This window comes from Hyaena hyaena, unplaced genomic scaffold (assembly GCF_003009895.1).
Source record: "Hyaena hyaena isolate Hyena2069 unplaced genomic scaffold, ASM300989v1 scaffold_282, whole genome shotgun sequence".
NCBI lineage: Eukaryota > Metazoa > Chordata > Mammalia > Carnivora > Hyaenidae > Hyaena > Hyaena hyaena.
In genome coordinates this window covers 488,755-512,940 of record NW_024080915.1, presented here as the reverse complement: position 1 = coordinate 512,940, position 24,186 = coordinate 488,755, and the positions used below count along the sequence as shown (strand labels likewise).

General features: G+C 38.0%; 1 protein-coding gene across 1 annotated transcript in view; it reads left to right on the top strand.

The window, feature by feature from the left end:
• GMDS (GDP-mannose 4,6-dehydratase) overlaps positions 1–24,186 on the top strand; it is a 633,580-nt gene that overhangs the window by 293,893 nt on the left and 315,501 nt on the right. Inside the window, exon 7 of the mRNA XM_039246524.1 lies at positions 22,742–22,869. Within this exon, the coding sequence (XP_039102455.1) occupies positions 22,742–22,869 (128 nt within the window). The remainder of the gene's footprint in view (positions 1–22,741; positions 22,870–24,186) is intronic.

The following is a 24,186-nucleotide window of genomic DNA, read 5'->3' as shown; positions in this document are numbered from 1 at the left end:
GATTGGCTGCACTACTTTTTCAGACCTCAGTTTCCTCTTCTGTATTGCTAATGTGCCTGCCTAATAGATGCACTGTGAGCATCAATGGGGCAATGTATGTTACTTACCTATGGGCCTGGTGTGAAGATAAACTAGGAGAGCATATGTGAAAAAGATTAATACAGTACCTGCTAGATTTGTACATGTGTATATTTCTTTTTTCTTCTTCTTTTCTTCCCTCTTACTGTATTTTCAGCACTGAACCTAGAGTATTTCTTTAGTCCTCCCCTTCTGAGGTAAGACTGTGTTGGAGCCAGACCGATTTGTGGGATTCTAGTGGCTATTGGCATAAGACTAAGACAGTGAGAAATATGAATCCTGAAGGGCCTGCCAATTAGAGATGGTTTTGAGCCAAAAACAAAATATATTAATGATGTTTACAGATGAGTTAGAGTAGTCAATTCATTTGCATGAATTACCAAAAGAAAAAAAATGTAGTACTGGAGAATCACTGGACTCACAGGAAGGCTATTTGCAAATGGGATTCAGGCAGTTAAACCAGTGAACCTTTAAATTAGGGAAATCAAAAAAAGATGATGACTATGGAAGGAGTATGGTAAACATCAAACACTTAATGAAAGACCCTTGGGAAAATTAATGAAACCTTCAAGTATTTTTTTAAATGAGTCAGATATTTTTATTAATGACTCTGTGAGAATCTTACATGAAATACAAAGTGCTGTTTTGTCCAAAAAAAATTATAAACCAGAATTTTTTTTTTTTTTTTACTTTTTGGCTATACTAAGAAAAAAACACATCAGTACAATTATAATTTAAATTTTATTAATTAGGGGTGCCTGGGTGGCTCAGTTGGCTAAGTGTCCAACTTTGGCTCCCGTCAGGATCTTCCGGTCCGTGGGTTCGAGCCCTGCATGAGGTTCTGTGCTGACAGCTCAGAGCCTGGAGCCTGTTTCAGATTCTGTGTCTCCCTCTCTCTCTGCCCCTCTCCCACTTGTTCTCTGTCTCTCTCTGTCTCAAAAATAACCAAAAAAATTTTTTTTTAATTTTACTAATTACAAGATAAATTACAGTTCTTTTCAAAATGGCATTTTCCCGCAAATCTAGTTTGAATCAAAGCTTTCTTTTTCACTATTAGTTATAAATTTTGCTTTTCCCTTTAATTGGTTCAGGCTCAGGGTAGGATACAGAAGTATTCAATTCCTTCAGTCCAGGCTCTATCACTAAATGAGAGACTTTTGGCAAGTTTCTCAGTCTTTGTGAGCCTCAGTTGTCTCATCTGTAAAATGGGATAATAATAGTCTTCACTTATGGGGCATCTGGGTGGCTCAGATGGTCAAGTGACCAACTTCGGCTCAGGTCATGATCTCACAGTTCATGGATTCAAGCCCCATGTCAGGTTCTGTGCTGATAGCTCAGAGCCTGGAGCCTGCTTCAGATTCTGTCTCCCTCTCTCTCTCTCTGCCCCTCCTCCACTTGCACTCTGTCCCTCTGTCCCTCAATAATGAATAAACATTAAAAAAAATAATAGTCTTAGGATTGTTGTGAACATTAAAGGAAATAATATGGGGCATCTGGGTCGCTTAGTCAGTTGACCTTCCGACTTCGGCTCACATCATGATCTCACAGTTTATGAATTTGAGCCCCGCATCAGGCTCACTGTCAGCACAGAGCCTGCTTCAGATCCTCTGTTCCCCTCTCTCTCTGCCTCTCCCCTGCTCATGCACTCTCTCACAAAAATAAAAAGTAAAAAAAAAATAAGTAATGTAAATAATGTTATTACCACATTATTAATTATTACCACCACTACTAGTAATGTTGCATTTGGAGGAGGGTCAGTTTTATCACCTCTCAATTTAAAATGTAGGCATAGTAAAAAGAAAATTAATGAAGGGATAGACAACTTGTCTTTCCTGACCAAGTAAGGAAGTTAAGCTTTCAGAGATTGAAAACTGGCAATTGAGGTAGATGAGATGTGATAAAGTAGTTCACAGAATATTGAACATGGTAAGAATAAGTTCTGAACTTCTGTTGTTTATGGGATGTTTAATTCCCAGAGTTCATTTAAAGACTAAACTCTGAGCAGAAAAGATTCTTCTAGATAGAGGATTTAAAATCTTACTTTCCTATGCTCACTTTTACAGAAGAAAACTTGTGCTATAAGAAAATACTGGTTGCAGAGAAAGAGAAAGATCAGAGAAGAACCCACATAGCACTCCAGATCCACAATAAGCATGCACGCTGGGAAGCTCAGTGGAGGAAAGGAGGCCTTGCATAACAACTGGCTGATAATGACTCAGTGCTTAAAGACAGCATTTGGCCAGGGCATAAGCCAATAGTAAAACAGAATGATAAACTTACAGTAACAAACCCAGAAGGACAGACCAGCCTGCAAGGGGCACAACAAAGAGAATCTGCCCAGAACAGAACAGTTCCTTAGGTCAAGATCATTGTGTCTATGTGTTGGGGGGGGAGGGGGCGGCCAGGAGGGGAGGGCATTGGACATTTTTATCAGAACCACTGAATATCTTTTACTGTTTCTTAGATACTTTAGATACTTATAAGTACATTTATAACAAGTATAATCTAAATTTAGCCTGGACTAAGATTAAGACTGGGATTGGCAACCCCTTGAAGTTGAGACACATAACTAACTAGCTTTGAGAAAGGAGATACGGTGCAATGAGAAGGCAGCGTCACTTTTTTTTTTTTTTTTTTGTAATTAAGAATGAGGAATTTTGTGACACTTAGAGACCTAGAGATGCCAGAAATACTCCGCTGAGCTCAGATTATGAATGGAGACCATGAGGTAGGAAGGGGGCATCTCCCCCACTTCCAAGTGAAGCACAGTTCCTTGAGGGAGAACATTTCCCTGTGGACCCTCAGGACCTGTGCAGCTCTGAACTCTCAGAGGATCAGGAACCCATGTGGCAACCCACGTTCTTATGGAGGGTATTGCTGACTGTGATTCCTCCCTAAATTAGTTTAATGCCAGGAGGGTGAGAACTTTAGATGACTGGTTTTGAGAATGTTAATAATATCCCAGGAACTCCTAGAATTGAAGGAGATTCAGCAGGTAGGGGTACTGACTCAGCAAAAGTTGGACCCTAATGCTACTCTTATGTCCTTTATAGTTCTAGACTCATGGAATCCTGGAGGGCATGCATTTAGGAAAAAAAAAAAAAAAAAACAATAAATTGTTGCATCTAGTTAGAGTTTGAGCTCAGCCATTCTCAATGAATCCTTTTGCCATCTTCACACAGTCCTGGTTTAATGAACATTTCCAATTATTGTTATGAGACATTCCTGGTCTGGACAGACCCGAATGATGAGTAAAGTAAAAATTCCTGGAGTGAGCAAAATTTATGTTCAAGAAGGCTAATTTACGCCAGGATAGGCAGGTTATTATAATAAAACTTTTTAAATGTCTAGTATGTTTAAGATTTCTTAAAAGGCGCTAAAGCAGGATGCACATGAGAATAAGTAGCCCATAATGGGATGCAATTAAGGAAGTAAAAATACAATCTGATCACAAAGAAACACTTCCTGTTCATGAAAAAGGTAGGTAGGCAGCATAATTTTGTCAATGGAATAGGGGAAGCCCCAGTGCCCAGAAGATGTTAAAGAAGCCTGGGTTGAAGTACACAGGAAATGTCTCAACCCTGGCCCAGGTGCCTCTTAAAATCCTAACAATGAATTTGTACAAAAGGAGCAAAACTTCTTTTTAAGGAAGAGGAAGAGGTTTCTCAGTGGAGCACTGATTAATTTTATTAGAGGCAGACAAAACAAGTATTGTTAAGAACCTTAGTACTAATATATACCCATGTGGCCAGCCGTAGGACTGTACACTCTCAGAAGCCTATGATAACTGTTTAATCTGAATGCTAGACCTTTCGAAATGTTTCCTTAACCTACAAACAAGGGAAATATTCCTTACAGGAAGCAAATAGAAGGCAGGGGAATGAAATTATTTTTTAAAAATGAATATAATCTATTCTCTACACCCAGCATTATAATGAGCTAATATAATTGAGAAAAAAATGACAGTATACCTCTCTTTAACAGAGAAATCGAATTTTGTAGACATAGCTGAATATCACTATGTCAATTAAATTTTGTGGTCATGAAAATGAAATGGGTTTTCCTAGAATAGATTTGGGGGTGGGGATTGCAGGAGTTGAGTGCTCCCCACGAGCTGGCTTTAGGATATGGCACCACTGTCAGGGTTAGGCTCCTGAGGGTGGTTACTGTTCACTTTGAAGCCTTACCTAGTTAGCTGCCATGGTGGCTGCCCTGCTATACACTCCTTTCCTCCAGCTGACAGGATGAACATGCCCTGTTGCCACTTCCCTCAAGGTTTCTGACACTAGCTTGATGTTTTTAGCATATTCCCTTTTTCTTTGATTGGCTTATAAGTGTTTCTAAGATCAGAATTTTTTTTAAATGTTTATTTATTTTTGAGAGAGAGAGTCAGAATGTGAGCAGGGGAGGGGCAGAGAGAGAGGGAGACACAGAATCTGAAGCAGGCTCCAGGCTCTGAGCTGGCAGCACAGAGCCCATTTTGGAGCTTGAACCCACAAACTGTGAGATCATGACCTGAGCCAGAGTCAGACGCTTAACTGACAGAGCCATCCAGGCACCCCTAGGATCAGAATTTTTAAGCACAAATCATTCTTGAGAAGTTTGGAGAGCTCCTGAGCTAATAGCTTGCATTTTTAAGAAATTTTAATTTTTGGAACAATTAGTGATATTAAGATGATGGTAACATAACAGCCAACACTTAGCCCTTCCCATGCACACAATGCTGTGTTTTTCACATTTTTTAAACTCTCATATTGAGGCTATTATAAAACAGCTATGATTCTATTCATTTTATAGGTGAGGAGACAGAATCTTTGAGAGATTAAATTACTTTCCCATGGTAAGTGAAGGGTCCAAGATTTGAACCCAGGCAGTCTGACTCCAGAGCCCCTGCAGGTATCCATTACATTATGCTGACTCCTAAGATGGCCTGTCTCCTCAGCCATGCTTCATTTCCCAAATGAGCTTCATTCTAGTCATATCAGCTCCTTTTTTGACCTTCAAATTTTTCCTCAAGAGCTTTATTCCTGCTTGACATTTTTGTTTCTTCTTGACTTTCCTGGTTTTTCTTATTTAGTTTTGCTAAATCCTAAATTTAATTAGTGAAAATATGAAATGAGGAAGCAAGACATGGAAGCAAATTATTTTTCCTGAAATTTGTCATGTAGTTGACATAGAAACGAGGGCAATATGAGACCAAGCTATCTTGAAACTAAGTGTATTAACTTTCAAAAACTGTTTTTCATGGTGTTGTTTTTTTTTTTAATAGAGACTATTAGGGAATCAGTTAGACTGCTGAATGATAGCTACCCTCACTTTTTTTTCCTTAAATAATTTATTGTCAAGTCGGTTTCCATATAAGACCCAATGCTCATCCCAACAAGTGCCCTCCCTCATGCCCATCACCCCTTTCCCCTCTCCCCTACCCCCATCAACCCTCAGTTTGTTCTCAGTATTCAAGAGTTTCTCATGGTTTGCCTCCCTCCCTCTCCCCAACCATTTTTCCCCTTCTTCTCCCTCATGGTCCTCTGTTAGCTTCCTCCTAATCCACCTGTATGTGTAAAATATATGGTATCTGTCCTCTGCGTGACTCATTTCGCTCAGCGTAACACTCTTGAGTTCCATCCACGTTGCTACAAATGGCCAGATTTCATTGTTTCTCATTGCCATGTAGTATTCCATCGTATAGATAAACCACATCTTCTTGATCCATTCGTCCCTTGATGGAAACTTAGGCTCTTTCCATGTTTTGGCTATTGTTGAGAGTGCTGCTATCAACATTGGGGTACATGTGCCCCATGCATCAGCACTCCTGTATCCCTTGGGTAAATTCCTAGCAGTGCTACTGCTGGGTTATAGGGGAGTTCTATTGTTAATTTTTTGAGAAACCTCCATACTGTTTACCAGAGGGGTTGTACCAGTTTACATTTCCACCAACAGTGTAGGAGGGCTACCCTCACTTTTTAGAATTCTTATATTGTTTGTACACTATCAAACGATTTTTAAATTTGCATTTTCATTGATGACAACAATCTTTGTTTTTACAAACTGATTTGAAGAATATTGGGGTTTGCAGCTCACAGACATTCATGAAGTTCATGAAAATCAAACAGGGGTCTCAAGAGCAATATGTGCAGACTCGAAAATTCAAGGCAAGACTCCATGGACAAAAAAACTAATAATAATTGTGTAGCAGTATATGTCCTCACATATTATGGTTTAGTGTCTGCATGTCTTAAAATGTCTTCTATAATACTGATTATTAGGTTCTCCAAAGAAACAGGAAAAAAAGGAGATATCTGTACATTTACTGTAAGGAATTGGCTCATGATTGTGGAGGCTGAGAAGTCTCATTGTCTGATGTCAACAAGTTGGAGATTCAGGTGTAGTTCCAGTCTGAGTCCGAATGCCCTGGATCAGGGACTTACACTTGCAGTGTAAGGAGGAAAAGGCAGAGGAAGACAGTTGCCTCAGCTCAAGCACTCAGGCAGAGAGGACGAGCTCTCCTTTTCTCCACCTTTGTGTTCACTTCAGGCCTTTGAGAGGAACACCCTCAGATGCCCACTAACATTAAAGAGGGCAGAGTGCTTTGCTTAGGCTACAGATTCAATCAAATTCTAATCTTATGGGAACACCCTCACAGACACACCAGAAATAATATTTAGCCAAATATATGGGTACCTCTAGGCCTGGTCAAATTGATGCATAAAATTAATCATCGTACTGACTGAATGCCTTTTTTTTTTTTTTTTTAATCATTACCTAAATTTCCAGAAAGTGGAACTTATTCTTCATTCTCTATTGTTGTTCAGGAATGGTTTCTGTCTCTTCTCTGGTGTGCCTTAGATATGCTACTGCCATTTGTGTGCCCATCAGACTCCCTGGGCCTTCAGCTGAGAACCCCAAATAGTCAGGAATATCAAGAAAGCATAGATAGTAGTAGTAGAGAGGGACTATATAACAAATAAGAAAGTCATACTTTCCCTTCCTTGTGTTTTTAATTCCTTAGTATTACATATTTATTCCATATCAACGATTAAGGGTGGTGTTTATTGACTGGTAACCAATACTTAGAAGTTATCCTTTATTTCTGATTACTCTTGCCCTTGGAGTCTGACCCTTCTTGAAAAATACTTCATAAACTGAAATCCAAACCAAGTATCAGCAATAGTTAATGCAGAGTAAGAAATATTAGTTGCTTTCCTTGGGTGAAAAACTATCATTTGTACTCATTTTTTAGGGTACTGCATATCTTTACTTTTCTGAAATACAAGAGAATAACAGAAACCAAGTCATGAGTGCCAAGTAGGATTATTGTGGAAGGAGACACAATTGCTTCATTTTATAGATATTTGTCTTATCCCCCCATTTTCTATCAGATGACGAATTTGAATCAAAGCCCTTTTGAAGATTTCCTTACTTTGCAGTCTTCACACTGAAATGGCCATATGCCAGTACTGTTTTTTAATTTACTTTGAACATGAAATTTGTATGAAGGGGCCCTGCTTTACTTCTCACATGTCACTACAATTCTGAGTCAAGATGGAAGCCAAAGAAGAAACTTAATCCAAGAGGTTCAGTATGAGCAATGTCAAATAGAAGTATGAACATTGCCCTCCTGTGAAATAGCTCTGTATATCAATTCTGAAATACAGCTCAAACGTAATATAGAATGATGTCAGATAAGTCATTTTTAATGTTAATAAAGTCATTTTATAAAACTGAGTTGATTTCAAGGCGCCTGTGTGGCTCAGTCGGTGAAGCATCTGAGTTCGGCTCAGGTCACGATCTCATGGTTCGTGGGTTCAAGCCCCATGTTGGGCTCTGTGCTGACAGCTAGCTCAGAGCCTGGAGCCTGTTTCAGATTCTGTATTTCCCTCTCTCTCTGACCCTCCCTTGCTCATGCTCTCTCTCTCTCTCGCTCGCTCTCTCTCTCAGAAGTACATAAAACATTAAAAAAATGAGTTGATTTCAAAAAATTATTTCATTCTTGTATATATTACATGTATTCTCTCAAAACAGAAAGTTTGATTCTTCTGCATCAATCCCTTACCCCTCCTCACTCTCTACCTCTTACTATTGATAAAGTGGTCTACAGAGGTCCTGACAAACGTGGATGGTGAGAAGAAATTATGACTAAAATGTGTCAGAAGAGAGATAAGCTGCCTAGTATGACAGATAATTTCTTCATCATTTACTGCTATCTGTAATTTTATCTTTATGCTTACTGGTATACATGTCCCTGTAAAACAAACATACGAGTTTAATCATTCCCAAGAATATGGAATTGTGTCAAAAGAAATAAAAGAACTAAGTTCATGATATACTGTATTTACCAATGAAAAAATATCCTATTCCTTAAACTGTTGAATACCCCTACTTCTTTCCCTGTTCAGAAAATGTTTATTGAATACCTATCATGTGATAAGCCCTATACTAGACTCTAGTGAAAGAGATGAAGAACATAATGCTTGTCTTTAAAAGTCTCACAGTGGGGGCACCTGGGTGGCTCAGTGGGTTAAGCATTCGACTTTGGGTCAGATAATGACCTCATGGTTCATGAGTTTGCCACCTGCATCAGGCTCTGTGCTGACAGCCTGGAGCCTGTTTCAGATTCATTGTCTCCCTGTCTCTCTGTCTCTCTCTCTTCTCTCTCAAAAAATAAACATTAAAAAATTAGGAAAAATAAAAATCTCACACTGGAGATAAGTAAACCAAAAACTACAATGAAGTGTAATAAAAGCAAGTGAACATATGCAAGGGGTGTTTGAGGAGCATGGAGGAGGGACAGCTCACCCATTGGTGAGAGGAGAACTCAGGAAATCCTTTCATCGAGGTGATATTTGAAGTATGACAGTTGGGGAACAAAATGTGGATCAAGGTGTTTCTCACAGAAGAGGGATGTGCAGAGAAGGAGGAGGGACCTAGGCTTGCTGAGGAACCTGTACGGTTGGCTGCTGCTGGAGAGAACTATGAAGTGGGAAAGGGGCAGGTGGAAAAGCTAGAAGGTGACAGATGACAGATCACACAGGGATAGTGTTACCACTGAAGAAAGAGGGAGTTGTGATCAGATTTGCATTTAGAAATTGTTTTTAAAACAGACTTCTCTCAAAGCGAGAAGAGCATCTGGTAAGGAGTGGCTTTCTCTGGAAGAGAAAATGGTAGGGCCTGGACCAAATGAAATCTTTCACTAAGTTGGACTTGTGCATCTGTGGGGAATCTAGGTTTAGAAATGTCAAAAGTCATAGTAGGCTTGAGCAAAATAATTAGAGTTAGATGGCAGTTTGGGTGTATATTACCCAAGTGTGGGAATGTCAGAAATGTAACTGGCCTGACCTTAGTGACAACTGGAACCAGAAGTCACATGTCTTCAGGGTGTTCTCTCTTTGTTTCATCTCCATTTTCCTTTTCTTGGTTTTGTCTTTTTAAACCACTTTCTTCTATGAAGCCAGAACTAGGATCACTACCAGCTTTAAGTTTCACTATGCTAAAGGAAAAAAGATTTTCTCCCTCAACTCTATTTAGAGAAAGCCAAGGGCAGGAGTCTAATTGACCTGTCATGATGGGGTGTTGATCCCTCAACCAATCACTGTAGCTGTGGTTCTTTGTTTGGGTCAACATGGGTTTGGTTCATGCTCTTGAATAAACCAGTGCAGTCAGAAAGGCAGAGTCAGTACATTGCCATTAGGACCAGGCAAAGAAGGTAGGGACACAAAAAAATGTCCTTTGGGAGAATCTACAAATTAGGCAGCCATCATTATTATGGTCTACTAAAGGCTTGATTTGGGAGTTCTGTAGGAATGTCTGAGAATGAGAAGTAGAAGCAGTAGGAGTTGGGCAGTTGACTGGCAAATGTGAATGAGAAAGACAAACGGGACTCCCAGGTAGCCGGGTAGATAGTAAGCCCATTCATCACACAGTGACACCTAAAACATATGTCAGCTGAGGTAAAGGAGACATGAATGAGATAAAGATTATATCCCCTGAGGTGAGTAGGAGGAAAACCCAATGGAAACTTGCAGGTCACATAAAAGGATTACCAGCCAGGCCGCAGGAGCTTAGCTTGAGTTGGAGAGCATAATTAGAATAGGTATGTTCTCCCACAGCACTCAGGCCACAACATAGGAGGAAAGGCATTGATATTGATATGACATTTTGCAGAATATGTGAAGTTGAACAGCTAGGAGCGCAAAGGAATTAAAGCGTATAGCAACAAAATGGTTGATGTGATGGCTCATTATATGAAAAAGAAGGAAATAAAGACTGGGGGCTCTGCATGAGCAAGAGACTGGGAGTTCTGTGTGCTTGGAGAACAGGTATAGTGCTGCTGTAAGGTTGGACATTGTGGACAGGAGGATAAATCATATAGCAGAGGGGAGTGTTTGTTTAACATCTGAGGGGGGACTAGAAGCCCTCAGAGGGAACATCTGCACATTTTTTAATCTAATTTTTGTTCTGTGTACCCTCCTATGCCCGTGGATGAGTTGTCTGGAGAGCTTAACATTCATCCACTAGGCCCTGTTTGTAATCACCACCCCAAAGACGTGACACCAGCAATTTTCACCTCTCTCCTGGATCATTTCTCCCTCACCACTAGATACCTCGCTTCAGCATGCAAAGATGTTACTTTTTCTCCCATCTTGAAATTAAATTTTCTCAGTCTCTCCTCCATTCTCTCTTTAACCCTCTCACCCATCAGGTTTATAACTACATTCCTCTGAGGCTCTCTGATCAGGGTCGCCAGTCACCTTGATTCTGCCATACCCATTGGTCATTTTTCCATCTGTCCCCTGTCTTTCTCCCTGACCTACAGTCGTGTTGATTAACAACCTCCTGGGCAAGCGCTTTCCAGACTTTCCGGATTCTTCCATTCTCTTGTTTTCCTTCAGCCTCACTGCTTCCTCCTCATCTGTTTGACCTCTAAATGTTGTAGTGTCAGTAGATTCAGTTCTTGGACCATTTCTGTTTTCTTGCTCACTTCCCTCTCTTGGTGGTCTCAGCCAGTTTCAGGACTTGAAATACCATCCACACATCAATGGTTCCCAAATGTGTGCTTTCACCTAGACCCTCCTCGGGAGGCCAGACTCATATATTCACTTTGACTTTAGATGAAGACTCTCCCTGTCTCATCATGATTTAAATATTTCATGTTTATTAGTTCTCTGATAGTTTCATCAGTGTATCAAATGAATGGACAGACTTAAAATAACATTGTATCTGTGGGTAAGGTAAGCGTTTATATATAAATTGGTTCTAATTTTGTGGGATTTTGTCTTTGTCAGGGTTGGTTTGTTTGACTAAGGCAGTCATTCTCAAGGAGGGGGGCAGTTTGTTTCCCCAGGGGACATTTGGCAATGTCTGGAGACATTTTTGGTTGCCACTGCTGAGAAGGGGGTGCTACTAGCATCTCTTGGGTAACAGCCAGGGATGCTGCTAAACACTCTGCAATGCACAGGACAGCCCCAAATGTCAATAGTGCCGAAGCTGAGAAACCCTCAAAATGAGGATTCGTGAATTTGAATCACCTTAACTCTCAGTAGAACAGGCATTGAACATTTGATGCAAAGAGCAAAGTAGCTTGAACCTTTCTCTTTAAACATGTATTTATGAATAATTGCCAAAAGGTGGTAGCTATCCTCAACAAATGCACATTGTGAATGGTCCTCTTGTAAGCCTGAGATTCCTTTAAGCATGCCTGTTGGATTTTGAGTACCTGCAGTTAAATAGTGTTGCTCTTGGCAGGACTTGGTGAGCAAATGAGGTATGAGCTCTCTGATCTCTGCAGTCTGCTCAGCCAGCCATGACCTTCCCAGTGTCTCTTCTTTCTACACCCTGTCTGCAGCGAGCCACAGCCCAGGCAGTTCCCAGTGGGGTGGCCAGAGACTACCACAGGGGGGGAATGCAGGGCCCCAGGGCAGAGGTTCATGAGGGGTTCAGGATAAATTGGAATGATTTCTGTTTTGCAATGAATAGCATCCAAATGGGCTTTGTACTTTATCTAACTCCAAAAAAATATTTAAATCTAAAGCTTTTGGATGAAGTACTGGGCAGTGAAATAGAACATTTCTTACAGAAAGTGTGGTTACTTCACGTACTATTTGGATGCTGACATGGATATATTTTGCATGTATTTATATGTAGGTGTTCACACATACACAGTTATGTGTACATGTACACATACAAACAATGAAAATTGCAACACAATCACAGCTACTTTGATTCTTCGGAGTCAGACAGTGTACTGGCAGGGCAAGAATGAAATATGTGTTTGAAAAAGCAGTTTTGTTTAATGTGATAAGCAGAATTATCCCTCATAGGAATGACTGTATCTCCCTCAATGTTTCTTCCCTTAGTTCTACTGAATCATCCTAAAATCTCTGTTGTTGCATTTTGTATGTTATAAAAACAAAAATAAAAGCAAAACCTCTATTGAAGGGTAATACATTATGGTAAACATGGTGATTTAACAGTTAATCTCATTCTTTAATTTCAATAAGTATGCTGCTATTCATGTCTTGAAATTTAATGCTGATAATTTATAGTATATGTTTTATAAACTTTGTCAGTTCTTCTTTTCCTTAAAATTTTGTTTTAGAAGATATTTGACTGGAAATATTATTGGTATACTTTAGGTATTATAGTAAAAAGTTTAACAAGGCAGATGTGTGTGTATGCATGCACACACACATAGATGTAAGGATTAGATATAAGAACAAAGCCAGGAAATTAAGAATTTGGCCTTAGTTCTATATCTGAGCTGCCTCCTGTGTGTTGGTGATGGAATGATCTCACAGCAGGTCTTAATCATCTGTTCTCACAGGAAGTGAGGCCCAGTGTACAGGGGAAGAACCACAAGACAAGATGATCTTCTAGTTCAGAATTCCATAAAGAAAAAAAAGCCTATTTGCCTGTTGTGTGAAAAAAATCATTAAAAGTGATTGTATTTGAACCAGAGATATACATACATACACATTGAACAGACATACTCCATTTAAAAGAAAGCATAAAATAAAATTTTTCTGAATGTCTAGTATGAAAATAAAAATATGTGTGGGGTAGAATAATTAATTGCTTTGCATGCAGATATGCAGAGCAAATAATTTAATATCTTTATTTCTCTAAATCCGTCTTCATCTTCCTGACAATTTCCTCCTATCGGTAAGTGGGCACCACTAGGGGCCCCAAAGTGGTATCCAGTTCTATTTACCTAGTGTGATGCAGTGATTTTAACAGACTTTAGATAATGCCCAGCCTGTTTTATTAGAAGGCTCAGATTTTGGCCTTAGACAGCAACAAAGTAGAAGAGTATTAACCTGGGCACTGTGGAAACAGGTTGCCAGGGTTAGCATCTCCTAGCTTCCATCAGAAATAAACATAGACCCTCTCAGGAGGAAACAGTCATTCTCAGACATGTCGTCTGGTTTCCAGAAGATTAAGAATAGAAGTATGAGCTCTGAGTGTCATCAAACGCACAAGGAAACAAGCTACCATCAGTCAAAGTCAGGAGGAGAAAAACAAGAAATTAGCCCCCCAAGAACTTTAAATAGAGAATTATCAAATTCAGAATATAAAATTACTAAGACATCTCTAGGTAAATAAATTGGTAAATCACAAAAAATAAATAAGCAACAACAGAATAAAAATTCCCAGGCAGATTTGGAGGAAAAAAAAAAACAAAGAGAACTTTACACATAAAAGAAAATTATTACAAAAATAATTATATTGCTGACTTAAAAATATTAGACTGCTGAAGGAAAATTACATGGATCTCAGGAAATTACCCAGAAAATTGCAGAGAAGGATTAAGAGATGAAAATTATTTTTAAAAAAATAAAAAGAAGAAGGGGAAGAAAGGGAAGAGGAAGAAGAAGAGGAAGAAAGAAGTTAAGACATTGGCAGGTAAAATGAGAATGTCTAACATTCCTTCCCAGAAGGATATAGTAAGAGAAAAGAAAACAGAATAGAGTGAAGAAAGGCAATATTGGAAGAGATGGTTACTGAGAGATTTCCAGGCCTGCTATAAGAGACACTGATAAAGAAGCATTGTGTGCATCATGCAGAAAACCATATCTAGACACATGGAATTGAAATTCTAGAATACCAGAGACAAAGAGAGAATCTTTAATGGGAGGAAGAAATATGACCTACTAAGGAATAAGAGAATAGCTCACACTTACCAATAGCAAAAAATGGAAACCAGAAGACAATGGAATAATACCTTCAGCACGCTCAGAGAAAACAACTTGCACCCTGCAGTTGTGAAATTATCCAAATTATCTTTCAAATATGAGCCAATTTCTCTACATTAAAGGAATTTCAAAAGGGTACATTTTCAAAAGAAAGGAAATTATGCCAGAAGAAAGTTTCAAGAAGGAATGATGAAAAGGGAAATTGGTAAATATGGGAATATGCATGGCATTTCCAGTCCAAAATTACAAATAGATGTGTATTCTTTGAAGGAGAGACCCAGGGAGCTATTCAGATTAACTGAAGCAAACTTGCAGAGTTAAAATAGGGAAGAAACTTACTTTGTTACCTTTAAATTAACCTTTTGCAACAGGATACTGTTTGTTGTGCTCATGAAAGATATATCATTTTCTTAAGATGCTATTAAAATAATATAACAATGCTTGATTTATGTTTATCATTTTCTCAAATATTCTAATCTGTGATCCTTATAGTGTATTGAGTGACCCCAAAAAGATCTGCCTACTTCCTAATTCCAGAAACTTGTGTACATGATCTTATTTGGAAAAAGGATCTTTACAGATGTAATTCAATTAAGGATCTTGAAATGAGGAGATGATCCTGGATTACCAGGATCTTAAATTCAATGAAAAGTGTTCTTACAAGAAATGGAGAGGTGAAGACCTAGATGTAGGGAGAGGATGGAGGAAGAGATTGGAGTGATGCAGCCAGAAGCCAAGAATAAAGAATGCCTGGAACCATCAGATGCAGAAAGAGGCAAAGGAAGGTTTATCCCCTAGACTTCCCAGAAGGAACATGGCCCTGTTAAATTTCAGACTTGTGTTTCCAAAACTGTGAGAGAATTAAATTTCAGTTGTTTTAAGTCCCCTGGTTTGTAGTAATTTGTTATAGCAGCCACAGGAAATTCATACAGTTCCTAAAGGTTAGTTAAATTTATACTTTTCTCAAACAGAATAAAATGAAACAAACAAAAAAAACCCCCACCAGATTCAATTAAAAAATTTAATTGTCTGCTGTAATACAGTATTGAAGCCAGTTTCTCTACACATGCCATCTTCTTCCCTTGTTTGTTTTTTTTTTTTTTTTGGTGGTGGTGGTGGTGGTTTTTGTTTGTTTTTTGTTTTGTTTTGTTTCTGAGATGGTATCTGGCTATCTGGGATACAGATGTGGCTTATTTGAATTGGTGTTGACAAGGGGGCAACTGGCATCTTCAGGCCCACATGGTATACTCTGCACACTGCTGATCTCAGCTGCAGAGCTGCTAGTACAAGCCATTCCCTTGACTAGTGGCCAGGGAGGCTGCACTAGCTCCAGGCTTGGCTCTTTTTTGATGTCTGCTGCTGATAAAATTCAGGGGCTTCTCTTTCCATAGGCTCCTGGAGTGAGCCTCACTCCGTCCCTCATTGGCATTGTGAACTATAGACCAACCACATGTAAGATGTGGCGCATGTCCTACATGGTTTTACCTCCAAGCCTCAACTACAGGGCATCCTCCCTCATCACCTTCAGCCCACTCAGGGCTGCAGGGCAGGCATGTTGGCTCTCACACCACTGCCCATGCCCTGTAAGAGAGCCACGGATCACTGCTTCATGTATCTTGATGGAGCTATCCCAGGTCAGTCTGGGTAGCATCCTAGGAGATCTCTCCAGACTCGCCAGCATGAAGTAGGTTGAAGGCTCCTCCCCATTTGGAAAAACAAAGACTCACCTCTCCTGCCTCTGCTGGTGTCCTTCTCCACTGCCTGAGGTGGTGGCCTGGGCACCCCCCACATGCTACTTCTTTTTCTCCTTTTCACAAGAACCACAGGCCACATGACTGCCCATCAGAACATGTGAGAAACTTTGGGTTGTGACCACTCTTGGTTTTTGATACACTAAAATTATTTAGAAAATTACTTTTCCATGAAACCTTATTTTCAAATTTACTGTCTTGTTACAAAATCCTATTTTGAATGATAGGGATGAATATTAACTGTTTCTTTTTGGCTATTTGATATAATTCTATTCTTTCCCCAGACTTGAGCTAACTGTGGAGAAGGTCACATAAAGACAAATGTGAAAGAAAAAGGTTTTACTATTTTAAAAGATTTATCACAGTAAAAATGTCCAATACAATAAACATTTATAGCTAATGGAAGTACTTTACAAGATTTAGAGTTCTACAGTCTTTGAACTATATTATCCTATTATGTCCATAGTGTGGATTATTAACCCATTTTATAGATAAGGCAACTGAAAAGTTAAAATGCTTGTTTAAGGTAAAGGCACTTATAAAGGGAGCAGAACTGTTAATAACTCTGATAGTGTATAACCTTACTTCCAGTGTTCTACTCCCAAGGCTATGTCCTTTGCCTTACCTTGGATATTAAAGCTAAAGCCTGTTTCTAGGTCCTGAGATGGTGTTCCAGTCATGCCCTTAGCCCAGAACCCTCAATGTCCACCCAGACATGTGCTTTGGAGCTTTCCCTTCACTTGAGTACTTCTTGGAGACTCAACTTTGAATTTAAATTAATAATACTAAAATTTTATTCAGCATATCTTGGTGTTTTTTAATGTGGTAGTTTTTCTTGTATGATATATTGCCAAAACAGAAATTCTGTTCTTTTCATTCTGTCTGTGATAGAACTCATAATCTCAGTCTTAGAACTAAGATTTGGACTAAATTCCATCTTAATTTATTTTTTTCTTACAGATGTACGTTTATGTGGCCACTCTTTTTTTTCTGTGTTAATGAGTTTAAATTGAAAAAATAATATACAGTGATTTAAGAAATGTTTATTAGTGCTTTCAATGTGTGAGTCTCTACATTTGACTTTGACTATGTAGCTCTGTTCTCAACTTCAGATTTTTTAAATCAGAGAATTAAGAGCCCTAGTCATAAAAGAAGTAAGAAATATGAACTTTTCATTGATGCTTAAATATAGATACCACTAACATTGTAATGTAATGATTATCCTGATAGCTAACTTTTATTGAGAACTTGCTAATCATCTTACCTAGATTTTCTCATTTAAACATCAAATCTACATGGTAAGTATTGTTATTATCCTTGTTTTACAAATAAGGACATAATGATACTAATTCCTTACATTTCAGTAATGATTTATGTTCTACAGTGTTGCTTCAGATACATAAACATACCCTGTGATTTGACATGGCACATATCACTATACTGACAGTTTACAGAAGAGACTGTACCTTCAGAGCTGTTAAATGGTTGGCATAGGATGACATAGTCAGTAGCTAACAGAGCTGTAACAGAGCTGGACTTTGGCCGTTTCCTTGGGCTAATTTTTTATTTCTTCGTCCTTTTCTTAGCTAAGGTCTTCTAGTTTAAGGCATTTAGAAATCAAATGTATATTTAAATTTTTTTATTTTTAATGTTTTTTATTTATTTCTAGGAGAGAGAGACAGCGTGAGCAAGGGAGGGTCAGAGAGAGAGGGAGTCACAGACTGAAATAGGCTCCAGGCTCTGAGCTGGCTGTCAGCACAGAGGCCGACGTGGGGCCGAACCCACGAACTGCGAGATCAAGACCTAAGCAAAAGTCGGACGCCCAACCGACTAAGCCACCCAGGCACCCCAAGAGTTGTAATTTTANTGACGCGGGGCTCGAACCCACGAACCGCGAGATCATGACCTAAGCGAAAGTCGGACGCTTAACCAACTAAGCCACCCAGGCGCCCCATCAAATGTATATTTAAAATAATTACAAGAGGTCTATTACCCACCTGTTATAATGCACAACGACATAAATAATCTCATCTGAGGAGGGATGCCTCCTGCATTGCACTGTGCCTTCATGAAATCAGCACAGGTGGGAAAGCAAGCCAGACAGGCTTGGGTCAGGCTTACCTACTTGGCCTGACTGTTGGGAAGTTTTGCTCAGCCTCTCTGCCTCTCTTTCTCTACCAGCACACTTGGGATAGTTTGTCAAAGTGACCTCTAAGGTCTCATACTAATATATAATGGTTTTATATAGTTCCCTCCTAAAAACAGCAGTCTTGTGTATTAAAGAGTAAAAATGAAGAGAGCAAATTTTTTAAAAATAGTAATTAGTGAAGCATATGGTAGCAATATTTAAAATTAATCTGAAAATGAAATTAAAGAAAACTGTTCCATTTACAGTAACATGAAAGGAATAAATTTAACAAAATGAAAGCAAAAGTTATTTTCTGGAAACTTCCAAACATTGCTGAAAGAAATTTCAAAAGGCCTAAGTAAATGGAAAGACATCCTGTGTTCATAAATTGGAAGACATGATATGGTTACGATGACAGTATTCTTTCTTCATAAAATCTCCATTGGCTTTTTATGTAGAAATTAACCAAGTGAACTTAAAAATCACACAGAAATTCAAGGGCCTAAGAATAGGTAAAACACGCTTTAAAAAGAACAAAGTCAGAAAATTCATACTTAACTAATTTTAAAACTTATCATAAAGCTAAAGTAATTAAAAATGTGTGATACTATCATGAGGATAGATATATAGATCAATGGAATAGAATTGAAAGTCAGAAATAAACTCACACATTTACCAGTGATTGATTTTTGACATAGGTGCCAGGACAATACAAAGGAGGAAATAATAACCTTTCTAACAGATAGGGCCAGGATAACTGTATATCCACATGCAGATGAATGGAGTTGAATCCTTTTTCATCACCCCACACACAAACATTAACTGAAAAATGATTCAAAGGCCTAAATGTAAAAACAAAGTCCATAAAAATTTACTTTAAAATTTTTAAGAAAACCTTTATGATCTTGGGCTAGGTGAAGCCCTCTTAGGACACCAAAAGTTCATACTTACTCCAAAATAGACAAATTGGGCTTCATCAAAATTAAAAAAAATAAATAAACAATAGGACACCGTGAAGAAAGTCAAAAGAGAAGCTATAGAATGCGAGAAAATATTAGGAAATTGTATATCTAATAAAGGACTAGGATCCAGAATATGTAAAAAAAAAAAAAAAAAGAAAAAAAAACTCTTATAACTCAATAGTAAAAAGACAACCAACACAATTAAACAATGGGCAAAGGTCTGAATAGACATTTCTCCAAAGAAGATATACAGATGGCTAATAGCACATGAAAATACAGATGCCCAATATCATTGGTCGTCAGAGAAATGCAAATTAAAATCATGCTGAGCTAACACTCAATATTCAGTAAAAAGACTATTACCAGAAAAGATAAACCATAGCAAGTATTGGAAAGAATGTGGAAAAATGAGAACCCAAATTCACTGCTGGTGGGAATGTAAAATGGCAGATACTTTGGAGAACAGTATGACAGTTCCTCAGTAGGCCAAAGGTAGAGTTACCCTGTGATCCAGTAATTCCACCTGTGGGTATATACCAAAGAGAAATTAAAACGTGATGTCTATACAAAAATTTGTACGTGAATGTTTATAGCAGCCTTAGTCACAATCACCAAAAGATTGAAACAACCCAAATGTGCACCCTCTGACTGAGGAATGAATAACTAAAATGTGATATATCCACTTAATAAAATATTATTTGGCCATAAAGAAAGAAGTACTGATTTATGCTGTAACATAAATGAACCTTGAAAATGTTATACTAAGGGCACCTGGGTGGCTCAGTCGGTTAAGCGTCCAACTTCGGCTCAGGTCATGATCTCACGGTCAGGTCAGTGAGTTTGAGCTCAGCATCATCAGGTTCTGTGCTGACAGCTCAGATCCTGGAGCCTGCTTCAGATTCTATGTCTCCCTCTCCCTCTCTCTCTGCTCCTTTCCCTCTTCTCTCTCTCTCTCTCTCAAAAATGAATAAATGTTAATAACAATAAGTAAATAAATAGAAAGAAAATGTTATACTAAAATGAAACCAGTCACAGAAGACCAAAAATCAGCCTGTTTACATATGAAGTGTTCAGAATAAACAAATTTGTAGTAACAGCAGATAAGTGGTTGCTTACAGCAAGAGGCCTTTGGGGAAAATGAGGAGTAAATGCCAGTGCTTTTTAGGGGTGTTGAAAATGTTCTAAAACTGTTAATGATGATAGCTGTATGCTTTGTGAATGTATTAAAAGCCATTCAATAATACACTTTGAATGAATTTTATGGTATGTGAATTATATCTTAAGAAAGCTGTTATAAATAATAACATTAAAAATTAAATTTTGAGAACTAGAAATTTCAGATACTTGGACCATTATCCAAGACAACTTTTGGATGCAGATAAAGAAGTTTTCACATCTCTTAGCATGACATTCTGTCCCAGCAAGGAGGGAGCCTGGGCTTTATAGTTACACAGTCACTGATGTAAATCCATTTTAGAATGGTCAGTTTGCATAGGTTCTTTGAATCTCAGCTTCTTCACCTACAAAATGAGGGTAATGATAGTTCTTAGTTCTCGAGTTTCTCTGAAAACTGAGTTTCTTCATCTAAAGAGCCCAGTGCAGTGTTAAAAGTGATAGCCATTGTCAGAAGTCTTGAGGTCATGATCATTGCAGGCTTCTGATCAGGATTTAAAGACAGAGGCCTGCTGGAAACCCCTGCACTGCCTTTGCATGTGCCTGGAGCACTGTCCTTGTCTCACAGCTTAATTAGTCCCTTCATGACCTCATGAGGAGACTCAGTGCAGGCCTTTTCTCTGGTGGGTGTTTCCTGACCACATCCAGCTACTGAGTTTACCAGACTTGACTCTTTCTGTTCTTGCAAATCTGTCATCTCACTTCTGGCAGCAGTGATTTATTTGTCTATCTTACCTTCTCTGTACTACTTTGAGACTAGAGGCTGCTGGTTCACTCCCACATTCCCCAGGTCAGTGCTTGGTGCTTGGTAGGTGCTCAGTTAATATTATTTGAAAGACTAAATAGTAAAGGGTAGGACCTAGATAGATTGTACATGGTCACAAGCTTCCATTGGACCGCTAAACATTTGCTTACCAGTAAAGAGAATAATCTGAACTATTTTGTGTTGGGAATTTCATTACTGATATGGCGTCACCAGTTTACCTAGTATATTTGGAATGATAGTATAGTCCTGATATTAAAATAAAAAGACATCAAGAAATCTACATTTAATTATACATTTAAATTTATTTGTTACAAATCAATGGAGAATAAAAGATTGCTAATGGGTAGCAGATTGAGAAGAATTACACCTATTAAATATGTCTTCATTTTGGAAGTCTTTTTGAAGGAGCTCTGTGTTTTATAAACTGCAGTGGAAAGTTGAAACATTGGATTTATTAATGTACTCTATGAGCTGCTAAGAAAAACTGAAAATTTAGATTTCCATGGAAATCCCATTGTCATTTGTAATGATGGCATTGGTATAAATGTGTATACCCAATATTTATAGGAAGTGATCTAGTATATGTTTGCACTTGCCCTGGGCCACGTTCTTGCCAAAATTTAGTAAACCTATTTAGAAAAATTCCCCTTATCATTGTGCCAGTTTCTCTAGAAGCCAAAAGCTTTCATCATAACCAACTTCCCTGCTTAATCTGCAAAAGAACAAAGCTAAAGTTATTGAAATGTGATAAATTGTGATAGTAATCTATCTAAACTGTAGGAAGCCATTATTGACTTTATGTGTGTTATTACCTAGAGAATATGGTGCTTTGTGATAACCTTACCTAGAAACAGAAGCATTGGCAAAATTATCTCCAAAATGTTTTATTTTGTCCTTCTCTATAATCTTTTAAAAGTAGAACCTTTCATTAAGACCAGAGAACATAAAACAATTTCACTTCTTTCTTCAATTTATGGCACCTTTCCTTCAGTCGTTTCAAAATATTTATGCAGAGTTCAGGAACCCATTTCTGTAGAAGGCACTTAAGTGAATTTGGAAAGTGGCATTTCAGTAAGTATAGTAGAGAGAAACTTTGACTTGGAACTGTGTCATAATTTATAACTGGATAGCTTTGCAAGTTTCCAAAGAAGAATGATCACCACTTATTGGCAACCCAAATGCAATTCCTGTTTGTTTCCTATAACTAGTTATACCATGTGAGCTAAGTAACACTCCTCTCTCTTTCCCCATGAGCACCAAAATAGTTTTATTAATAGGAGCATACGCTGTTTATGTTCTTAAAAAAAATCAGGGTGGTCTTAGATGTCTGTCTTCCATTCTGGCATTTCCCTTTATACAACCCTTTTGAATTTTCTGTTTAAAAACTGGCATTCCAATAGCTTTTCTTTGGCCTAATGCCTGGGTCACATATTGCAGCAGCAAATTAGGAATGTTAAGACGTCCCCCAAAGAAAAATGTTTGTTATGAAAGTAGAGCTGATGTGACACATAGAATTAGAGCTTCTTAACTTATCTAAATGACAGTTAGTGATCGTTTTCTTTTATTCTTATTTTAGAGGAGAGGGGGAAAGAATGAAAGAAATGCCTAGAGGCTGAGATTGGATTTGGTTCACCAAACTGTTAAATGTCAAATGTACTATCTGATAATACATACATCCTTTTATCTCTTTTTAGGAGCTAATTTTGTTACTCGAAAAATTAGTCGGTCAGTGGCTAAGATTTACCTTGGACAATTGGAATGTTTCAGCTTGGGAAATCTGGATGCCAAACGAGATTGGGGCCATGCCAAGGACTATGTAGAGGTAGGAACTGACTCATTATGTTCTTAAAAATACCTGTATCAGTTGGTGTTTTCAATGCGAGGCCTCTGGTGGAAAAGCATAACCTAGAAGAAGTGGTGGCATATAAAATTTTGCTAATGCAGATATATTTAAACTCTTACTACTTTCAACTTAATGTTCCATGGTTCTACTTTACATGTAGATGACACTGAATGTTACTTGGAAGTGGAAACCTTTCACAATTGTTCTTTCCTTTATTTAAAATGAAGGTGTCAGTTGATTGTTCCGAGGATGGATGAAAATGTTTGAGCAGTGTTCTTTTTTTTTTTAACGCTTCACTCTCCTCACTTTGTGCACCTTCTCCCTCCTGCCTGCTCAATATATATATATATATATAAAACTAACTGTGAAAAAAATTTTAGGTATAAAGGTACAGTTCTAGAACTTCAGGAGGTACTACCTAATTTCAGTTTGTATAATCTAAGACTTTCAGGTTTACATTATTCTACTAAAGTACTCTAAGAGTGATATTCTTACAGAGGTTTTGATTTTTGCTGCTTGAGTGTTTGGTTATTACCCTACATACTTCCCAGTGTGTGACATTATATGCAAATGAATTGTTCATTAAATAGAGACAGATAGAGTTGTTAATAATGATAATATTGCATAATACTGGATATAGTTAAAGAAAAATTCAAATTCTCACTCTTGGATTTATCTGCACATTAAATTCTGGTCTGGGTTAGATATGTTACATGTATAAGTCATGTGATTTTTCTTTAACCAAATGGTTATATTTTACCTTTCCCTGATCAGTATGCTTTTAAATATACATGGTGGTTTCTGTGGCCAGACATGAAGGAGCGTGTTGGTGACATTGTCTTTTTCCCTGGAGTCTGCTTGTCCTTGTTTAGGTGCTTACAGATTTCCTGTGCTCAGGAGACTATTTCTGTCCTTAATGATTCCTCTCTGGGAAACCGGATCCGGCTTCCTTGTTCATTGATGCGATTCAAAAAGAAACTTGAACATTTACGAAAGAAACCAAACAAGTAGTTTACTTGCTAACACAGAGGTTAGTTTCAGCAGTACTATTACTTTTGTTCATAGCAATTAAAAATGTGTACTTGAACACCTAATACTGATTCATATTATGGAAAAAATAGCTCTGATTTTAAATTTTGAACAGTATAACATTTAGATCATTTCAGTATGTTCTCTGAAGCTGTCATTACAAAGAGGCATTTCATGACAGTAGATATTAGACATATTCTAAGAACATTACATTAAAAAATATGTAAGTCCACCTTTTCAGAAATTTAAGAAGTAGGAGAAAGGAGA